The sequence below is a fragment of the Meleagris gallopavo genome, chromosome 7 (assembly GCF_905368555.1).
Source record: "Meleagris gallopavo chromosome 7, MGAL_WU_HG_1.1, whole genome shotgun sequence".
Classification (NCBI taxonomy): domain Eukaryota; kingdom Metazoa; phylum Chordata; class Aves; order Galliformes; family Phasianidae; genus Meleagris; species Meleagris gallopavo.
This window is the reverse complement of record NC_139410.1, coordinates 11,256,520-11,276,164: the sequence shown is the minus strand read 5'-3', so window position 1 is coordinate 11,276,164 and position 19,645 is coordinate 11,256,520. Positions and strand designations below refer to the sequence as shown.

Sequence of the window (19,645 nt, the reverse complement as noted above, 5' to 3'; positions counted from 1 at the left end):
GAAAGGGACAGTCAAACTCCAGTTCAGAGAAATTGCAGAAGTTTGTGGAGAATTCTTTTTCTTTGTTCATACTTCTAACTTTCTAGAACATCTGCCTCCACAGTGCTGAGTGTGTATGGAATTTACACTGTCAGAAGCGTCCCAGTCTCCAACAAATGCAGCAGTAGAGTTTTATAAATAAAGTATGAGAATAGTAAATAAGGCCATCCTTGGTGCTGGAACAGCCAATCTCCATCTCTAGCACAGCTAGTGTAGGCAAACAACTGTGCCAGAAAGCAACCTACTTTGCTTATGCCTAAAACAAAATTTGCATATTATGAAAATGGAAGGCAACACAATAACATAAAACAGTTTGAGTCAGTAGAAACGTATGCTGCAACACTCAATTACAGCTGGGTGAATTAAGGACTGTGTTACACATTTAATAAGTTTTTCCCTCTCACTTTGCAAGTCAGGCTAGATTTTTTAGTATTAGAAGTTCAATCTAAAAACTATTTGGAAATGTTATCATGCAATAAATTAATTCAGACCATAATCTACCCTTAGAGAAGTACAAACAAGTTCTATAGAACAAGTTGTTCTATAGAAATTTTATCTCCCTACTGTCGAGGATAGAGAGGGAAAAGGAACTACATGCGTTTTTTCCTTCCTGTCTGAATTTCCTGCACAGTAGTAACGCCAGTCAAATTTGAGGAGCTCTATCACACAGGTATTACCAGAATCAAGTAGTGTCTGTTCATCACTGCACAGTACTGAGCTCTGAAAAAAGTTCCAAACAGTGATGCTTACTGTACAAATAATATTATCAGACAAAAGGTGCCATATATCTTGCCAGCTCACTTTACCTAGTGTATTTTCCCAATGAAAGGCTACTTTTCTTTTTTTCTCATTAACATGCCAGGCCCTCATTTTGCCCAAAACTGCTAGTAAAAACTCTATCCTACAACTACTTTTGAAAGCATCAACATCATCACTACGTGAATTCTTTGAATTATCATTCCTAAATACAAACTGCTTTTTTCTTGCTGTAAATGCCATCCCATTAGAGTCATCTTCATTTCACAAACCACTTTTTTACGACAAAGAACTTTCAATATGCTGAAGCAGTTGCACTACCATTTACAAGTCTGCCACTATTCAATTTCTCCTTCACAGTTTGTATTTAGAAAAGGCTGTCCAGAAGTTTAGATTAGGTTAAACAACTGTGTTTCTTAATGCTTGGAAGCCAGCATCACAGAGTGTCTGTTAGTCATGACCCTCATTCTGAAATAGAAAGTTAAGGGGTAATAATTGATTTGGATAATATATTGATTTGGATCAATGCACTATATTCATTTTATAATAAATAAAAATATAGATAATCTAATTTGAACGAAAACTAAATTGCTCAAACTAGTACTCTTTGAATGTTAAGTCAAAGTTAATCTCTATCAGAGGTATACAAAACAAAAGTCAGATTTCAAAGCATTGTAAGACTGTTAGAGAGAATCTTTGCGGCCTGATCACCTTCTCTTAGGACTGTTCCATGAAACAGAACTGAATAGATATGGCAGACTTTTCAAACGTGCCAGAATTTTAATGAACTTCCTGGCTCGTTTTTAAGTCAAGTCTGAATTCTTCTGAATATCCCCACAGACTTCTGCAGTTAGGCATCCAAACACCCAAGCACCCAAGATTAGAGAGCATTTAGTAAACATAATATGCATTCAGCAGTTCCCTAAACAAATACTTGTAAGCATTTAACTCATTCTTTGCAGAGCACCATGGAATAAATAAACATATTGAACTTCACATGGAAAAGATCTGTTTGGTATTTCTGCTGCGTTAGAAAGGTCACGTTCCATATTTTACAGTGCACAAAAGAAAAATCATTCTCTAAATGACTTCAACCATGAAATGACAGAAATGGAAACCTCTGACTTACTGTAAGGCGTTGTATCAGTTGGGTCAGGAGGTGGGAAGTTTTCAGTGAAGTTGACATTACATAAGTCAGTACTACAACAGCAGAACCGATATGTTCCATTCTGAATCAAGGAAGGGGTGGTTGTAACTATACACTCCTCAAAGTGACACTCCTGTGGGTCTCCTATATGAGACCAGCATCCTGTAAGCAGAGGTAAATTAAATAATTATTCTTATATAGGGGGCATTAAATTAATTTTATTTCATGGACAATTCAAGCATACCTATAGAAATCAGTACCATATAATACTGAATTATATGTTGCAATGGAGCAGAAACAGTTATCATAATTTGTTTCATGATTTCACTACCATCTTTTAAACCATCAACTGGATAATTTCTTTCAGAATTTGTGATAGACAAGAAGAAACACAGGCAGTGGTACAGATCAACATCAAAGGTGTCTACCTCAGTATGACAAAATCTGAGTTCTCGAGCATTCTAAGCAAACATATCCTATTCTCCAATTCTCTGATACCAAGACAATACCACTACCATCTGATCCACAGCCTAGACAAAACTGTAACTTAGTTGTCTGTCTTCTCAGAGCTAGAAAACAAGACTACATCAATAATTTGGTGCTTCCAGCATAATTTCTAACAATTCCATCCTTCTCATTGTCAACTGGAATCTTACTGGAATCTTCTACCACAACTTATTTCTTGCTTAGTGCAGGCTTTCTTTTCCAACAGCAACTGTCCCTTCTCAAATACAGTCAATGATAGTTAAGCATTGTTTATGAACAAGTGCCTGGAATAGAAGAAGGCAGAGTATGGGCAGAAGCGAGCAACCAAACTAAACTGCACGCATTTGGTAACTGGTTTTCATTCTGTTCATACGTTATACTACATTAACTTGTACCCAAATAACCTAGCAGAGTCCCTGAAAATGGAAATCAAAGCTTATCTTCAGCACTGCAAGACATTCCACCCCTGCCTGCCATCACGCTCTCAGCAAAAAAATAATGAATTAACAAACAGTATGTCACAGTTTTGTTCTAGTGCTGTAGTTCCCTTTGTTAACAAACATCCAGTCAACCCAAATGTACATTTTTAAAAAGACATTCACTTTTGAATTTATCATAATATCAATAGGTATACTAAAGTAGACTCAAGGCAGTTATCTTCCTCTGGACATCCTAAACAATGAGTAATTTGAGTTTTATTTCCTTTAACTGTATACTATGCTCTTTAATCTCTTTCAGAAATCATTTATTTCAAAAAACTTTCTGTTCATCTTCAAAATTGCTAAATGGGAAGTCAAATAACCAATTTTGCAGAAGAGCATCCTCAGATTTATTTGCTATATTACAAAAAGCTGAAGAGTAGCAAAAACTAGTGCACTTATCAAAAAATGTCACATACCTTGCTTTACGAGATGTATGTCTCCTTCCCGTGTTTTTTCCCAAAGTCCATAGCAGGTACTACCTTTCATGCACAAAATGGTGCCATTCTCTTGGGAGATTCTGCTCTCACTGATTCCATGGTCCTGCTGATATGGGTCCTTAAATGCACACAGCCGCTCCTCACTCTGTGCAGCTTTAGACAAAGAAAGAAAAATTTTTGTCACTAACTTCTTTCATAAAATTTTAGCTTTAATTATAGGAAGACTACAGTCTTCTGGAAACCTATGTTTCACACCATCGTGAACTACAAATTTTCATTCTTCAAACTGTACTCCAACAGTCAGAGATAAAAATCCTGAAGTTACTTTTATAAAGAGGTCAGAAAAACCTCAGAAGCTGTTTCAAAATGGATCTGCAAATGTTTGAAGAAAATTTCATTGCATAGCCTGCATCATTTGTTCAGTTGTTATGCAACTCTTAGCTGGTTTCTTCAGCAACCACATGAGTTACTCAATTGTTCCCAAGTTGTAAACTAAGCCAACCATCTTCAGAGTGCCATCCAACCCAGTGCTACCTTATAGCAGTGTCATGCTCCCCCTTCACTGATCTCTATTTTTTCCACATTTTATCCATCTTGTTGCACTGACTTCTTTTTCCTCAGCAGCCCACTAATTTGGGCTATTTCACACAACATTTACAACCACCAACAGGAATACAAACAGCTGAGTAAAATCCATGCAACTCTGACCAATGAATTTGTGATTGAATTACAAAGACTATCCCCACAGAACATCCAGCAGGAAGACTTTATGTACAAAAGGAGCACAGAAGTTAATACACATGATCACCTGAGAAAATCCTTGAGTTTTTTATTTAGGAAAAAAAAAAAAAAAATCACAGAGAGCACGCTGATTTTAAAAATATTTGATTGTCAAGCTTCAGAAATTGAGTATCTTAAAAAGTCAGATGTTTTACACAGAATTACTGTGGGAATTTTTGTTTATGTTGCCTTCAGTAAAGGACTCAACCAAGCTGATAGGCCTCTAACATCTTTTCTCTAGGAAGAGAACAGTAAACACATTCAAACAACAAAGTCTTTAAAAAACAAGAAAAATAAATCCTACATTTGTAGTGAATATGTTATTTAGATTTCGTGAATATGTTATTTATATTTTCATTCTTCACTAGGATATAATTTTATAAAATGCTTGGAAAATCAGACGTGTAACTATAACACAATAAATGTTATTCAGAAGTACAGCTCTGCAAAGACCCCATCTCAGAAAGAGATGCACTATGCATCTGAACGAGTAGACTTCATCCTGTTCTTAGACTCATGTGAAAGCATTGGGAGCAGAATACAAGGTTGAGTAGGTGACAAGTGATATTTTGGAAAAAGTGATTCTGAACTTAAAATAAAATTGTAGACAATTATTGTCAATTACTAAAGGTACTGGCTACCTGCAAAATATTTCCTCATTGAGATTTAATTGTTTTGTCATTTTGCAGCATCAATCCAAAGATGCTGAGTTTCAGCAAGGCAGACTTACTGCAAAAATGCTGTTTCACTGTATTATTGGTGCAGATGATTTGGTAACAGAAAGACAAAACAAGAAATCTAGATTCAGATATGTGTCTCACTTATAAAGCTATTCATTAAAGAGTCAAAACTCAATATTCTCTTATGCTGAGGCAATTATAAATAGCTATATCATTGAGAAAAGCCATCTGACAGCAACTCCTAGCTCATTCTGCAGCAGCAGTAATTAAAACAGCACAATTTGGTGTGTTTTTTAATGGTCTGGTGGGGTATATATGATCAGTTGAGCAGGTCAATTTAGTAGCAGTAAAACTGTCAGTGGAGATGACAGGAACTTCTTAAGCCACTGTAATTGAATCACTCGCAGCTCCACATACAGCACTAACCTAGGCCACGTTATTCATCCGCCTTCCTATGCACTGATTGGCATACAATTTATCCTTTACATCTGCAACCTGAGTTTTGAGGCAATAAACATTCATTAAAAGCAGGAGCTGTACATTGAGAAACTCCGTTGCACAAATTTCAGATCTAACTCTTTCTTTCTAAATGAGTAGAATTACTTGAGTTACTGAGGACAAAAAGGTCATATTTTAAGATCCAGTATGTGCTGCTTCAAGCAGCCCTTGCCAGTAGCACGCAGTACTTTTATTCTCAGGAACAGCTGAGTATGCCAGGCGTGAAGCATCTGTCCTACATTCCCTGCTCCACGACTCAGGGCTGGACAAGAAATAATGTAGGAAAGGGTAGCAATCCACTACTGCAAGAGAACAGGAGCTGTCTAACTTCGAAAATCAGAAAGGAAAAAGATTAACGTTGACATATAATTTTCAAGAGGGAATAGGACAGAACCACAGGTTCTTGTGAAACCACGATGTATCTGCTCCAAGGGATACTATGAAGGTTTTTAAATCAGTTGAGTGCAATAGCAGAATGGGACGAAGGTCACTCGTGTTGTTGCTTGTTTACTGACTGCTCAAACTGCTATAGGATGAGTTTTCATGATTTGCCCTTATTGGGAAAAATAGATTAAAAAGAACTGAACTTACAAAGCAGATTTGATTATCAAAATCAGGCAGATCTGGTTATCAAAAACCTGTTTCATTTTGTGTGATTTTTTTTTTTTTTAATTATAATTTTTTGGGGGGAAAACTAAAACTCCATGGAATTCCAGGAAAAGTCCAGTTTCATAATACCTCAATTGATTAAAAAAAAAAAAGAAAAAAAAAAGCTTTCCCTCAGAACTAAGCAGGGGGGAGTGGAGAATTATTGTTATTATTATTATTTTGCTTTCCACAAACAAATTTATATGGTACAGCTATACGTATCATGTCCTGAGGCACAGACCACTTCAACTACCATTTTTCTGGACTCTTCACTTTTCTAGCTACCTATTAGCATCATGTTTGAGAGGCAAGAACTTGATGAAGCCACATATAAAAACACAAGTTGTTAACTGTTGTGTTTGATGCTGTCCAACTGCACACTACAGAAAACAATCATCATTACCAAAGGCTCTTCTGATTAGAAGAAAATGTACAACAATATCTGCAGAGGTAAGGAAGAGGTAAGCATGAGAAAATGATAGCATATAAGTGCCTGTCTTTATCAGTTTTCTAGCATGCCAATAAAAATGCAAGTTCACTTGCCACAGTTTAATGTCAGATGATCTCAGCGGGAAACTTTTCCAACGCTAATAAAGGTTACGTACCCAAGAACTAGAGTTTTCACTCTGACCTCTGCACATTCATGCTTCGATTATAACTGAGAGTAGCACAGCCCCTATGGGAGCAGTACCCACCGCAATACTCTGCTGAACTCTGCCCCTTCCCCGATGGCTTGGAACATCTGGGGAACAGGAGTTTTTTCTATGGTCTGTGTAGGTTCATTGTTGCAGTTCTAATGCCAAGGAGAATTGGGTGGGACACTCAGATCTCGAGAAACCATCCGGAAGAACCACAGAATAGATGAGTCACTTCAATTTCCTTGCACGGTTTCTGCACATTCCTGCTCTGGGAATCTGGTAATACAGTTTCACTCTGCCAGTCAGTGGAACAAGTCAGTTCCAAAAACTTTTAGTATCGGAAAACCTGAAGTCAGGCCCTGGAAGCAGTCACTAGCCTACATGAGTTTGCCTAAAACCTTCCCTCACCAGAAATGGAGATGCCACTGTGAAAAAACATGAGGGTGCTGGGGTGTCTGTTCTAAATGGTATTTCAACAGAACTCTCAGTCTTCACGCACAATGCTGCTGCTTCTTTGCCTGTAGGCGTGCTCCTCGTGGCCGACCTTTTCTGTCGGCTTCAGTCTGCTCGGGAGCCAAAAGCCAAGCCAGGTGCAGGCTGAGCTGGGCCTCAGCCACCTGTCTGCATCTTCAAACCAGTGAAACAAAGAGGTCATTTACAGGTCAAGCTAAGCATCTCCTCAGACTAGAAATGCCCAGCACTGTGCTCTGCTAACAAACCCAACACCTAGCACCAAAGCAAGTGGTGGAAAAGGTTTTCAAAGCTGTCAGTAGCACTGCTGAAGCCATTTTCCAGAGCTCTGCTCTTATTAAGAGATACCCCGTAGCAACCCTGTCACAGCCCCCTTCCTCTTTTTACTCCTGCACAAGCTAAGCATCATGAAAACAACTGCACTAAAACCATTCATCTGGACTGCAGTTGCTCTAATTAATGTCAAAGTCTGTAACAACTCTTTCATTGCTAGGGCTAAAACATAACAAAGAGAAAAAAAAATGCTAAATATGTGTATGTTCTTCCAAAGATTCCACACCTACTGGATCAAATGAACAATCTTTTTTGGTTGAGAAAGTGGGGTGGCGGGGGAACAGTTCTCTGGAGAGAGTTCACTGTACTTAAATAAAAACTATCTGATTAATCAGTATGCAATAAAAGTAACAATTTCCATATTTCTAAAATTACAAAGAAATGGAAGAAGTCACATTAAAGGCTATCTCCAAAATGGAAAAAAAAAAAAAACAACACACCAAAACACTACTTTTTTTTTTTTTTTTTTAAGTATGTAAGAAGAAAGAAGGATTTTTGAGGCTTTCATTGCCATTTAAAAAATGTGATTTTTTTATAGTATAATATATTTCTTTGTCACACAGAACTCATACATTCAGATCTCTTCTAATTCTCTTTCGATAACAGATGCAGTGAGATTTTCAAGCAAATAACAAGGAAATGCTTACACATCATAAACCACTGAAAAATTTGCCACTTCAGACAACTGGAAATAGATGGGGCTAATGCTGAAAGGGACAAAAGAGTAAAATTTGAACAACTCGTAAGAAAGATTTGAAATGCCTATTTCCCATTTCCCTTGAACTTGTGTGCCAGACAAACTATAAGAAAATAATTTAATAAAAATAATGAAGTTAGCTCAAAATACAGTCCTCTCATCCAGCAGGGATTTCCAGCAAAAACAAGAACGAGAGGCACCATTCCCAAAAAGTGGAGCAAGCGCTTCACCTCCTTATCACAGAAAGAAAAAAAAAAAAAAAAAGAAGAAAGTTTTCCCAGCCCATTTTACATTTCTATTTCATGCAAAAACGAACTTTTAAAGTTTCAAAGTTTCATGCTTAAAACATGAGCAGCATTAAACTGGGTGTTTAAATAAGTAACCTAAGAAACATTACGTGCACTCAGCTTTCTTGTCTGGCTGTTGTTCCTGCTGCACCTGATGATCACAGACACTGTAAGAGACTTAACTTTTAGAAGGCACCAAAATCTTATTGTCATATTCTGACAGAAGAATGGGGAATCAGACCAAGTTAAACTATTTCCCTAAGTTCCTGAAGGAAGTAGGAATTAACAATAGTTTCCCTCGACCGTTCTTTTACTCTCACTATGTTTTGGAGACGACCATATTTCTGGACAGCAAAGAGTTGAAAAAATAAAAAATGAATTTACTAGTGTATCTACTGTGTCAGAAATCTTACATGCTATGAATATGATTCATCTACACTACAATGAGTTTATACAGATGTGTATGTTGCTACTGCTTATAATATACTAATACACTCATACTTTTGTGTTTTTGGAGAACATAATTACTGAAAACAATTACAGCAGAAATACCAAAAGTTACAGGCATCCAACTGCAAATCCTTGAAACATGACTCATGTTTTTATTAATAGCATAGGAAGCTGGTTCCATTAGTATTTAATCAACATTTCCTGTCCTTACATCTATTCAATGCTGTATATGGAACTTGCATCAAGTGTGAAGGGAGGGGGAAAGGAAGGAAATGCTACAGAAAATTATTTTACTCCCTGTTTTAATTGTCAGGATAAACACCAAAATTTTCAGCTCTGCAGTCAATGTCAGCCAATGCATTTCATGAATTAGAAAGTAGAAATCATGAATTAAAGAATCTGAGCTAGTTATCAGAAGATAGATTTGCACGTAACCTTGGCAAACAGACTTGCTGGCATCAGAGACATATAGATACCATTTTGGTAATTAAGTCCAACTGCAGTTGTGACCACGTAGGTGTGGAATTGGAAATTAAAAATTAAAAAAAAAAAAAAAAAAAAAAAAGGAAAAGGATTCTGAACATTTGCTTGCCTTTAATAGGATTTCTTTAAATGTAGGCTACTATGCATTCAACTGGGAACCTCATTAGGCTGCAACAGATTTTTTGAAATGATTAAGATTTTTTTCCTGTAAGTTGTCCTTTTAATTAGTGAAATTTTAATCAGAAGGGCCAAGACATACAAGTTCTTTTCTTTCAATCCTGCCAGCTCTCTGTGAAGTTCTTTTATGTGTACAATCAGGGGCAGCATCTTCACCCTAGAGGCTGGATTATGAGATAGCACGTGTCTTCAGGATGCAAGCTTGCAAAACAAAGGTGATTAAAATATCAACTGAAAGTATACCAGGAGGCTCCTTTGAGAATATCTTTTCAACTACTGACAGCTGTGTTCTTATGTGATGTAGGGAGAAAAAGTACCTTGAAGAAATTATTACCTAGCATGCTCTTCACTAATGCCTTTTTCATCTTTTTCTCCTTCGAGACTCTAACTACAAATAAATCTAAGTGTGTACACACTTAGATGTCACATGCAGAGTTGCTTTGAAACTAGTCAGTCTTCTGCAGACCATCTTTAATAATAATGTACTGGGATGAAAAAAACGGAATTGATTGTGATCTTCCCCATACTTACGCTTCCAAAACACAGTTTTGTAGCACATTTGATTGAATATGCCAGTTCAGAACTCTGGACTGACTGGTCAGGAAGGGAAGCAAGTTGCCTGCTTGAGAACTAGGAATGTGAGCGTAAAGGTCTAAAACCACCATAAATGGCCTGGGGACTTTTTGAGTAAGAGGTCGTGAGCAGCACCATGCAACACCCAGCCAGGAAAGCACAGCCCACTGATTTATGGGGAACATCTATTCTAGAGGCTCTCCACATAGGCTCCATAAACACAAATGCTGTATTCATATTCTAAAGAGAAGCAATAAGAAAGAAGGGAAACTTGGGAGGAGAAAATACAGAAGGAAATCCCAGGAGGGAAGCAGGAAAGTAAAGAAGGTGCCTCAGAAAGTTACACTTGCAGTTATAAGCTTTTGTCTCCTTCTAAAAATGTGAGGAAATAAACATCGCAATCATTAAAATTTCCTCCAATGTCTTATAGGACATAGTATGTACCTCAAGATACACTGAAAAATACATTATGACAACAAACCCCTGACAGTTTATACTTAATGTTAAAATCTGGAATAATCTATTCACAATATTGCACGTTCCTAGTCTTCATTGACAAAAGTTATTTTGGTTTTCTCTACTTTTACCGTACAACATATCAGTTTCAAATGCTGGCAATTACATGAAGCCAGGCTTTGATTGAGGACTGGTGCCAAAACTAAAATGACTGCTAGCACTGATATCCATTTTCAAGTGATGAAGTAACTGAGCACACATATGATTAAATCATTTATGTTCGTTACAAGATCCTTTTCTATTAAGATCATTTGACACTAGAAAATTCAAGTGCCTTTTTTTCTGCACTTTGGTCTTTTATTTTCCTCAATCTAGTCTTTAAGAAAGTAAGCAATTTTACAATCTCTTTTCCCTTTAGTTGCTTCCTAGTTGCTTCCACAGCGTTGCCTGCTGATAAACACTATCAGCAACAACAGCGATGCCAACTTTTCCCTGTTGTATTCTTAATCAGTCCTTGCACAAACTGGTATATCAATTGCATTCAGAAGTACCAGTGGTCTGCTGCCTTCAGGTGACTAAAGGAATAAAACAGAACCAGGTCACTTGGCAGCATGATGTATACGAAGTCCACAGCTTGTTTCCCACTCAGGCACCATCGCGGCAGCACACAAATTGTGGCCTCCTCTTGAACTGGGCTGACCTGAGGGATACCCAGAGCAAAGAGCCTCACCGCAAGCATGCCCCCAACACACATTCTCTTTGCGGCTTGCTGGTGCAGCTTGCATCCACCATACAAGGGGTTTCATGAATTAGAACTGACATAAATAGGGAAACATGGATTGGCCAAAAAGTACATAATTCAAGTTCTTCAATGAAGGCCTTGCTCTCCCTTCCCTCAAATTTACTCTAAAAGGAAGTGCTACCTTAGAAGATCCCAGCTTACGTAAGAGCAGCCCTGAGGGAGAGAGACAGGACAGCAGAGATTTACTGCTAGCAGCTGACATTATGCAGCCCACATACATCGGCAGACTTTAAGCAGCAGGTACCTGAGCTTACTGCCCATGCGTTGTTTCAGTGCCTTTTTTCCTCAACTTTCTAAATGTTTCAGAGGACAACCAGAGCACCTTATTGTTCAAACCTCATGTGAGTCATGAACTGCCACAAAATTTGTTTTGATCCACCTAGCATGAGCACAGGATACAGTAATTAAACTGCCTACACAACAGTCGCAAGAAAGCTAACGATACCTGTGTTCCGCCATAAAAACTGCTGAGGCAAAAATCAACCATTTTTAGCAAATTTGAAGCAGCAGCAGGTTTAATACTGGTTCGTGGTTTACATCATGAGGTTTTGGCATTTTTCATCTGGCATGAGATGAGATCAAGCTGAATCTAACGAAGAGATATCACTTTGACTCAGCCAGGGTCACAGGAGGACATAGTAGAGAATTAAAGCCAAGTATTCTAAAGTCTAAATGACAGCCCTAACAACATGACCTTCTATTACCTCTACTTTGCCCTACCTCCCTTCACAACTTCCTCCAGAAAATACGCGTCTGAACAAGAAGCTACAGTCCTAAATGGTTCAGTACTTTCTTTAAGTTTCTGTTGTTATGCACTGCTGGTACACACTGAGGACATACGCTTTTATTGTAAGTCTGTCTAGCTCAATAGGTTCCCCCCTTCCATCTTCTTTCCCTATGCTGACTTACCATCAATTTTTAACAAGCCAGTGAAAAGGAAAAGCACATAACAAACAGGTAGTGGAGGAATGCTATCAGTCTGGCCAACGTGAAATTCCTACTGTATCAGTGGCTAGCAGTGAAAAGCATACACTGGCATGCTAAAAAAGATAACGTTATCTTGGCTCAATGATGACACAACACTGACAACGTTCAATCACATAGTTTTTCACTTCGAGGCTTTGCATGTATTTGCACGTATTTGTTGAGTTTTTATTTCAAATTTTTATTTATTTTTTGCAGTGTTTAAGAAATAAATGTCATAAAATGTTAACATTCACTTTCATTGCCTCAAAATACTCAGACTGCAACTTATAGGCAGCTTACAGCAATTTCCAAAAAACTTCTCATTCCCTATTACAGCACATTCGGTCAGCACATCCTGTGTGTCAATGCAAGGATCCAAGCCTGCTCAAACAACCTTTTGAGAAGTTGTCAAATCTTACAGTATTGAAAAGTAAAAAACTTAAATGGTTTGACTATTAGATACTGTAGAAGTATCAAATCAGGGAATACGTTTAACACTCACTTCTGAAGGAGACTAAACATATTAGTGGAGGACAAGACAAAAAGAAATTGCCCTGGAGTCCTACTGCTTGCTTTTTGCAACAGTCTTAGAGCTTTAACAATATCACCGAATTTGAAGAATTGCTGGGGGGTGTTCAAATCAAATGTTTTCAAATCAAATTGTCCAAACTGCACAGTCTTCTGCTCTCTTGTCACTTTGTCTCAAGATGAAGCAGTTGTTTATTTTATGAGCTGATAGAAATCATAGTCTGTACATGTACATCAATCAGCTCAGAAAGAATCTACTCACAGGCTCACTATGTTGGTCGAAAGAAAATGGTATAAGTAAAAAACAAAAGAAGGTTTTGTAAGCCAGTTTTAATACATAACTTCAACATTATGTAAGTAGGTCTTACTACAATACAGACTCAAGGCCATTTAAGCCTAGATTTGCGGAAAAAATGGGGAAGTAAGTAGCTGGCTTTCACTGACTCCATGGGATTTTAGACATCCAACTCCTCCAGGCCTCCTGGAAAAATCCCAGCCTACATTAATCTTCTGAAAATGTGAAACAGCACGTTACGGGATTTAAACAAACCTAGCATTTTTTCTTGTCTTTTTTCCTTTCTTTTTAATATTATTCACTTCCTAAATAACTATGTCTGTATTCAGAGAAAAATAAGAATATTAATGTTTCTATTAAGCAATTATGTCAGAACAGAAAACATCACAGCCTTAGACATACATAATCTTGTCCACTGGTCAATGTCTACTCACAAAGCTGAAAGAGCCTGGATTCTTTATCTTTGCCCTAGACTGGAGTTCAGGGATTTTTTCCGGGTACGAGTGTCTGGCTTCTGTTTATCTGGGCTGTCAAACTGAAATATTTGCATGGAATAACACAGGAAACTCTGCAGCGAAAGCAACAGTAAAGCAAACTAATGATGTGGTATTTCTGCCCCAAAATAAGATGTAACAAACTTTCCAGAGCAAAATCCATTATTTTAAAGTCTCTTTCAAATTGCATTGAAAAAAGCCTGTTACTGGGTATTGCTTCTGGCCATGTGGCTACATTCACTTTCTTTGTAAGCTCAGATGCCTTTTCCTTTGCGTATATTATGACAAAGATTCTCTGGAATACTTTTCAGTATCTTCAGTTTGGAGCAAGATAGTATCCATACTGTCTGTCCTTCACAGTATGTTACAAAAGTTCTCCTTATAACATCTGTAGGAAACTTACACCACTGGTGATATACTGAAACATCTGAAAATGGGGAAACTTTCTGTGATTTGAAGGTACAATTAAATTAAGATCAAAAGAAAATAATCATATTTTGCCCTCAATAATACACATTACGTTACCTTTTGGCTGACTACAGAAATGTAGTCTATTTGGCTCTGAAGTCTTAAACCCTGAGACAAATGACAGAGGAGCAGAAGGCAGAAACAAGCTTTCATGCTGCTCTGCTTTCCAAGCGTGCCAAGGCTCTCAGTTCTTTTGGAATTCCTCAAAAAATATACCTGCAAGTTCAAAAACTCTCAAGCCCTTACCTTCAAGATAACTTGTTGGTGTGCCACAAAACATCCCACAAACCAACAGCATAGCACAGCAACTCCCCAGGTCCCTTAAACATAGGCAATGTAAGGTGAAAGCTGACTGAGAATGCTAATGAGGACTAAGGCTGCAGGCTGCCGCAAGAACTGGGACCCACTTCAAACATTTCTGCATCACCTTCCTTACCTGACAGGAGGTATGGAAAAAACTGTGAGCTCAAGATAGTTATGTATCTTTATGTTTGTTGAAATGGGCAAAACCAGAAAACAGTGACCTTTGACAAACCTCAAAGTTACCACTCCACCGAACAGTTATGTTATGGTGTTAGAAATTCATAGCCACAGCACCAAACTATTTAAAATAGATTCATGCATTTTCTTTATGCATTAATTGTTTCATGTTTAAATCTTTCTTACACCAGTAACTACCATCAGCCAAGAGGCTGATAAAAGCCAACTTTAGCAAGCATTGCACAGTGAGAAAAGTCAGAATCAAGTCAAAACAAGCTTTTCCTTAATTTCTGGCTACTAAAGCTATGTAGTTAAAAAGGGAACAGCTGGTACATGCACAAAAGCCAGCGCTGAATACACTCATTTCAAGGATTTCCTGTCTGTGGAACTGAAGCACTGTGGCTCATACCACAGCAACAAACTTCAGGGCAGAAGGAAGCAAAACAAGAAAACTCACTAATTTTTCACAAAGATAAGTTTGCTTTCGATGATCCTAGTTGACTGTTCCGTCACCTAAGTTTTATCCCATTTGAAGGTCCTTGCCCTTAGCTGATGGCTTGATGCCTGTCACAATTGCCCCCTGTACCAGCATTCCCAGGCTAATGGCATGTAACATGGAAGAGAGAGTTCCCCAAAATACAGCCATCTAAAGACAAGGCTGCGATCCATCTGTTTCACATTTTGTATTACACACATGAGAATAGTGACTACAGTTACGCTCCGAAGACCATCCTAAGCCCACACCCCTGCTCAGGTAGCATGGGTTAAGACATCTTGCAAGATATGAGAGCAGAAAACATCAAATTTTTGAGGCCATTAGCAAGTGAGGCCACAGCCCAGAATGCACAGGTGGTGAGCGCAGGGACTCCTCGTAGGGGCTGCCCCCACACCGCCCAGCTCCCCACTGCAGGCACAGGGAGCACTTGTCCATGATCTCTAGAGTTCACACATTTTCTGAACTAGACATGGTCTAATGGCAGGAAATAAGCACAAACAACATCTCGGCTATGGGACGAAGAAGGAAGCAACAAAGACAAACCTTATCTAACAGAAAAAAAAAATACATACTTTTCCCCTCCAAACTTTTGGCTTTTTTGAAAGATCTTAGCCTTTCAAAAGCACAGAGTGGTATACAGGAACACAGGACAAGTATTACTTGTTTGGTTTAGACAGCTCTAGAAAAACTACGATCAAGAATTTTGTCAGCCACTACAGAGGATATTAATAGTTTATGAACTGAGTAAATCAAACCTTTATATTTAATTTGAAGTAAAAACATTAGAAAGCAACGTAACTTGCAACAAACGTTTAAACAGCAGCTTAAGAAATTCAGATCAGACTTATTAATTCCTATACTTTCTTTTGAGCAAGCTGGCTCTACTCTGTGAAAATTAGAGCATAACATGACAAAACACACTTGCACATGCATTTTTCTGTAGAACTATTTTGTTTATGAAGAAACATTAATACTCTAATATAAGCATCATTTGTATAACGGAAATCCTATTTGCAACATCTCTCTAACTAATAGATCCTGACCTGAGTCTAAATTACTTGACATGGTGATTAGCCAGATAAGAACTATTTCTGGTGATTAAGTTACAAATCCTTCCAATGTAAAATGAATTTAAGTCCCTTTTTTTTTTTTTTTCAAACACTTTTAGAACATGGCATTAAAAAACGGTCCACAAGCACAGTGAAAATAAACAGCTCATAACCTGAATGTTTTAGAGTCTTAAAACAACGTCTAATTTATTCCACTAACTTCACCAAACAATTAACAGGATCAGACAGGTTTTCAGAATCTGAGACAAACTAATACTGCAATCAAAGTATTAAGAAACCAGCTGCCTCCGTCCCATCACGACTGATTAGACTATAGATGGCTACCTCAATTGGAAAGTGTTTTCACAAATACCCCATTGTTGAGAAATGGGTACATCAGAATAATATTACACTAACTCTTTGTTTAATTACACATCAAAAAAGGAACTTTAAGAATATAAATTACATGCACTTTTAGAAAGTATTATAAATTGCATTTACAGTGAAAGCTGACAAAATGAACAAGCGAAGACAAATACTGAACACTCTCAGGTTGCACAGTTAAAGTCCGACTTCTCAATCTTTTCCCCAAATCTCACTAAAAATAAAACCAATGCCAAACTCCTACATACTAGGAGACTGTAGGATACAGTAATGGAAAGACTAAAACTGTACTATTTGGAAGATGCAGATTTGTATTCAAATGTTCTCAAATGGTTTTCAGTTCAAGTGCAGAAAAAATTGTAAAATTTAAACTCCCAGCACCCCCCAACAAATGAAGTATCTTTAATATTAAGAACTGTTCAATTACTATGACAGCACCTTAATGCCCAAACACCCCTTAAGGTTATGAGAACTAATTATTGTTCTGCCTGAAGACTGAGCTACTACTGAACAGGAAACCCAGCATTTAACAAGATACTCAGGTGTTTACAGCACCGCTAACAAAATACAGGAAGCATCTTTAGATTTCCTACTAACTTCTTACTAACGCTTCACTGTCATTTTCTTTCAATATTATCTTTATGAGTTGCCATACTGGTAATAGCAGAATGATTGCATCACTCCAACTTGATACAACTATAAAGGAAATTTACAATTTATTAACTATAAAGAAAATTCAGATGTGGAAGGAAATTATATTAGTGATTCATTTATCCGGTAACTTCCCCTCTCTCAGATGATGCTGAAGCAAATCCAAGACCAAGAACCAATTTAATTAATGCCTCCGGTAGGTAATTTTAATAGACAATAAAACTGTATCTTGCTATCAGAAACATAAATGTGCTTTTTTTTTTTTTTTTTTTTTCTGTGCATGGTTTCCTTTGACTAACACTGGCTTGGCCTACATCATCTGGAATGAGATTCTGAATCCTAGGACTCCAGGGGGAAAAACAAAGTCATCTTGATCATATTTCTACCTGTTGATATGGATATGGCCTTCATATCTCAAAAGAAGCAGGTAAAGTCATAATTCCACAGTCAGATGAGAAAAAACTGACAGCCATGGGGTAACTGCAGGAGTATAAATATGCATCAGTTACTTATTCAAAGTATGGTTTTCCAGAAAGCTCTTAGATTAGATAGCTTATTCTTCCCTTCCTTGTTTCTTCTCTAGCTTGTCTTCTTTCCCTCATCTTCTAGAGATTTAAAAGTCTTTGGACATCTTCCCAGGAGATGAAACAACTGCCATTCACAGTTTGTAAGTGCTCTGCCTCAGTGAAGCAGGGTAGTTGAAAGAAGCTTACCAGAGATTTATCCTCAGCCGTTTTTACTTAAAAAAAAAAAAAAAAAAAAAAAAAAGTTATTTCTCTAAGTCTTATTGTTGTCTTTATGCTATTTAAAAGGTAAATCTTTCAAGCTTGCAATCTCTCTTTTTTTTTTTTAAACACCTATGTAAAAGCTTTTGGAATCTTTTGTCTTGATCCATCTATACAAGTAAAGATTGCCAAGAAGGTCTACAAAAGACTTAATTCTGAGTTACATTAGCAACTCCACTTTTATAAGCTATTTTACTTCTATCTTTTATTCTTCTAAATCATAGTTGCATGTCAGTGAGGACAATGAAGACAAGTAAACAGGAAATAATTTGATTCATGTGGGTTGTAATGTTACCTAGTCACTGTATATTTCAGGGACCAGAAAATACAAACAGAAGTTGAAATGAAGAAGCTAACAACAACAAAATCAGCTTGATTTCAGAGAGAAGAAAAAGCATCTCAAACTCAGCTTCATTATTTTTTCCTAATTAGTGTGACGTAAGTTCCCTTTGAGAACACTGAACTGCGAAGTATGTATGACATGGGTGCTGATGCAAAATTGGAAGTAAAATAATGAAAATATTGGCAAACAAGTAAATTTGTTCTCTGTAAAAGGAACACAAAACAAGAAAAAAAAACATAGGTCATGTTTAGGGTGCAACCATTCTCATCTGTGACAGAAGGCAGTGAATGCCACTTACAGGGAAACAGGAGCATCTCATGGACAAAAAACAAGGAATTCTGTTCAGTACTGGCTACAATTTCCCTACACAGTTAAAGAGTGCATAAACTACAGAAAGTCTTTCAGCAGAAAGCCACCATTCCCTTCAGCTGAATTCTTCTCAATCCACTACTAAGCTAAAAAAAGGGGAAAAAAAAGAAGAAAAAAAAAGAGAGAGAAGGTAAATAAAGTCCTAAACAAAAATGATCAATTTTTCTATGTCAAAATCAAGTTTGAGGGTATTTTCAACATTACAGAAGAACATTCACAAAACATGACAGCTCACAGATTTTGCAAAATTACTGATTTGTAAGTGAAAAGACACAGACAATATAAATGAAGTACAACGAAACTTAGCAATCTCTGAATACACTCACACCATTAGAGCAGTATTTGGACTTTAAATGCTACTGAAAACATGAGTACAAGATCTGTCTCATAATATTTAAGTGCACATTCTCCTCTCCAGTGCAGAGTTCATTATTATGTTCTCTTCTATTTCGCCTTCAAACCCTTCGAATAGTAAGGTCCCCTCTCTGTCTTGTCGATTATAATTAACGGGAAAAAGAACATCTTGATCCAAATAGTCAAAACAGAAGTTCTTATCATATTATTACTTATTACCTCATAGCATTTTTTCTCTCTGCCCAAAATATGCCACCTATCATGTTCTTTCTGAACAGATCTCATTTTTTCATCATACTTCCCATCTTTGCTTTCAAAGCCCTACCACATTCAGTCTCTCACTTGTTTTTCCATCTGTCATTTCCTTGCTGTTCCCCTATGATGCATTTGACAGCAGCTGCCAGTTTCTCCCACAAGTCACCTTTTATAGGTCACTCTCTGCACGTACAGTATGGTTTCTAAGACTGCCAAATCACCAAGTCACTCGACACCTTTCATTCAATTCTATCACAACTTATATCTATTATGTGGAAATGAATTCACTCCCTTTTCTAGCCATCAAAAAAAAAAAAAGCATCAACAAAGCTCCCATGCTGATGTGTATTAAATTGAACACAGCTTCTGTGTTAGTGGCAGACCTCACATCCACATTTGGGCATTATT

At 37.3% G+C, this 19,645-nt stretch overlaps 1 protein-coding gene across 1 annotated transcript in view; it reads right to left on the bottom strand.

Annotated features, from left to right (window-relative positions):
* BMPR2 (bone morphogenetic protein receptor type 2) overlaps nucleotides 1-19,645 on the bottom strand; it is a 102,170-nt gene that overhangs the window by 49,085 nt on the left and 33,440 nt on the right. Inside the window, exons 2-3 of the mRNA XM_085228051.1 lie at nucleotides 3,327-3,500; nucleotides 1,925-2,104 (exon numbers count right to left, since the gene is read on the bottom strand). Of these exons, the coding sequence (XP_085084177.1) occupies nucleotides 1,925-2,104; nucleotides 3,327-3,500 (354 nt within the window). The remainder of the gene's footprint in view (nucleotides 1-1,924; nucleotides 2,105-3,326; nucleotides 3,501-19,645) is intronic.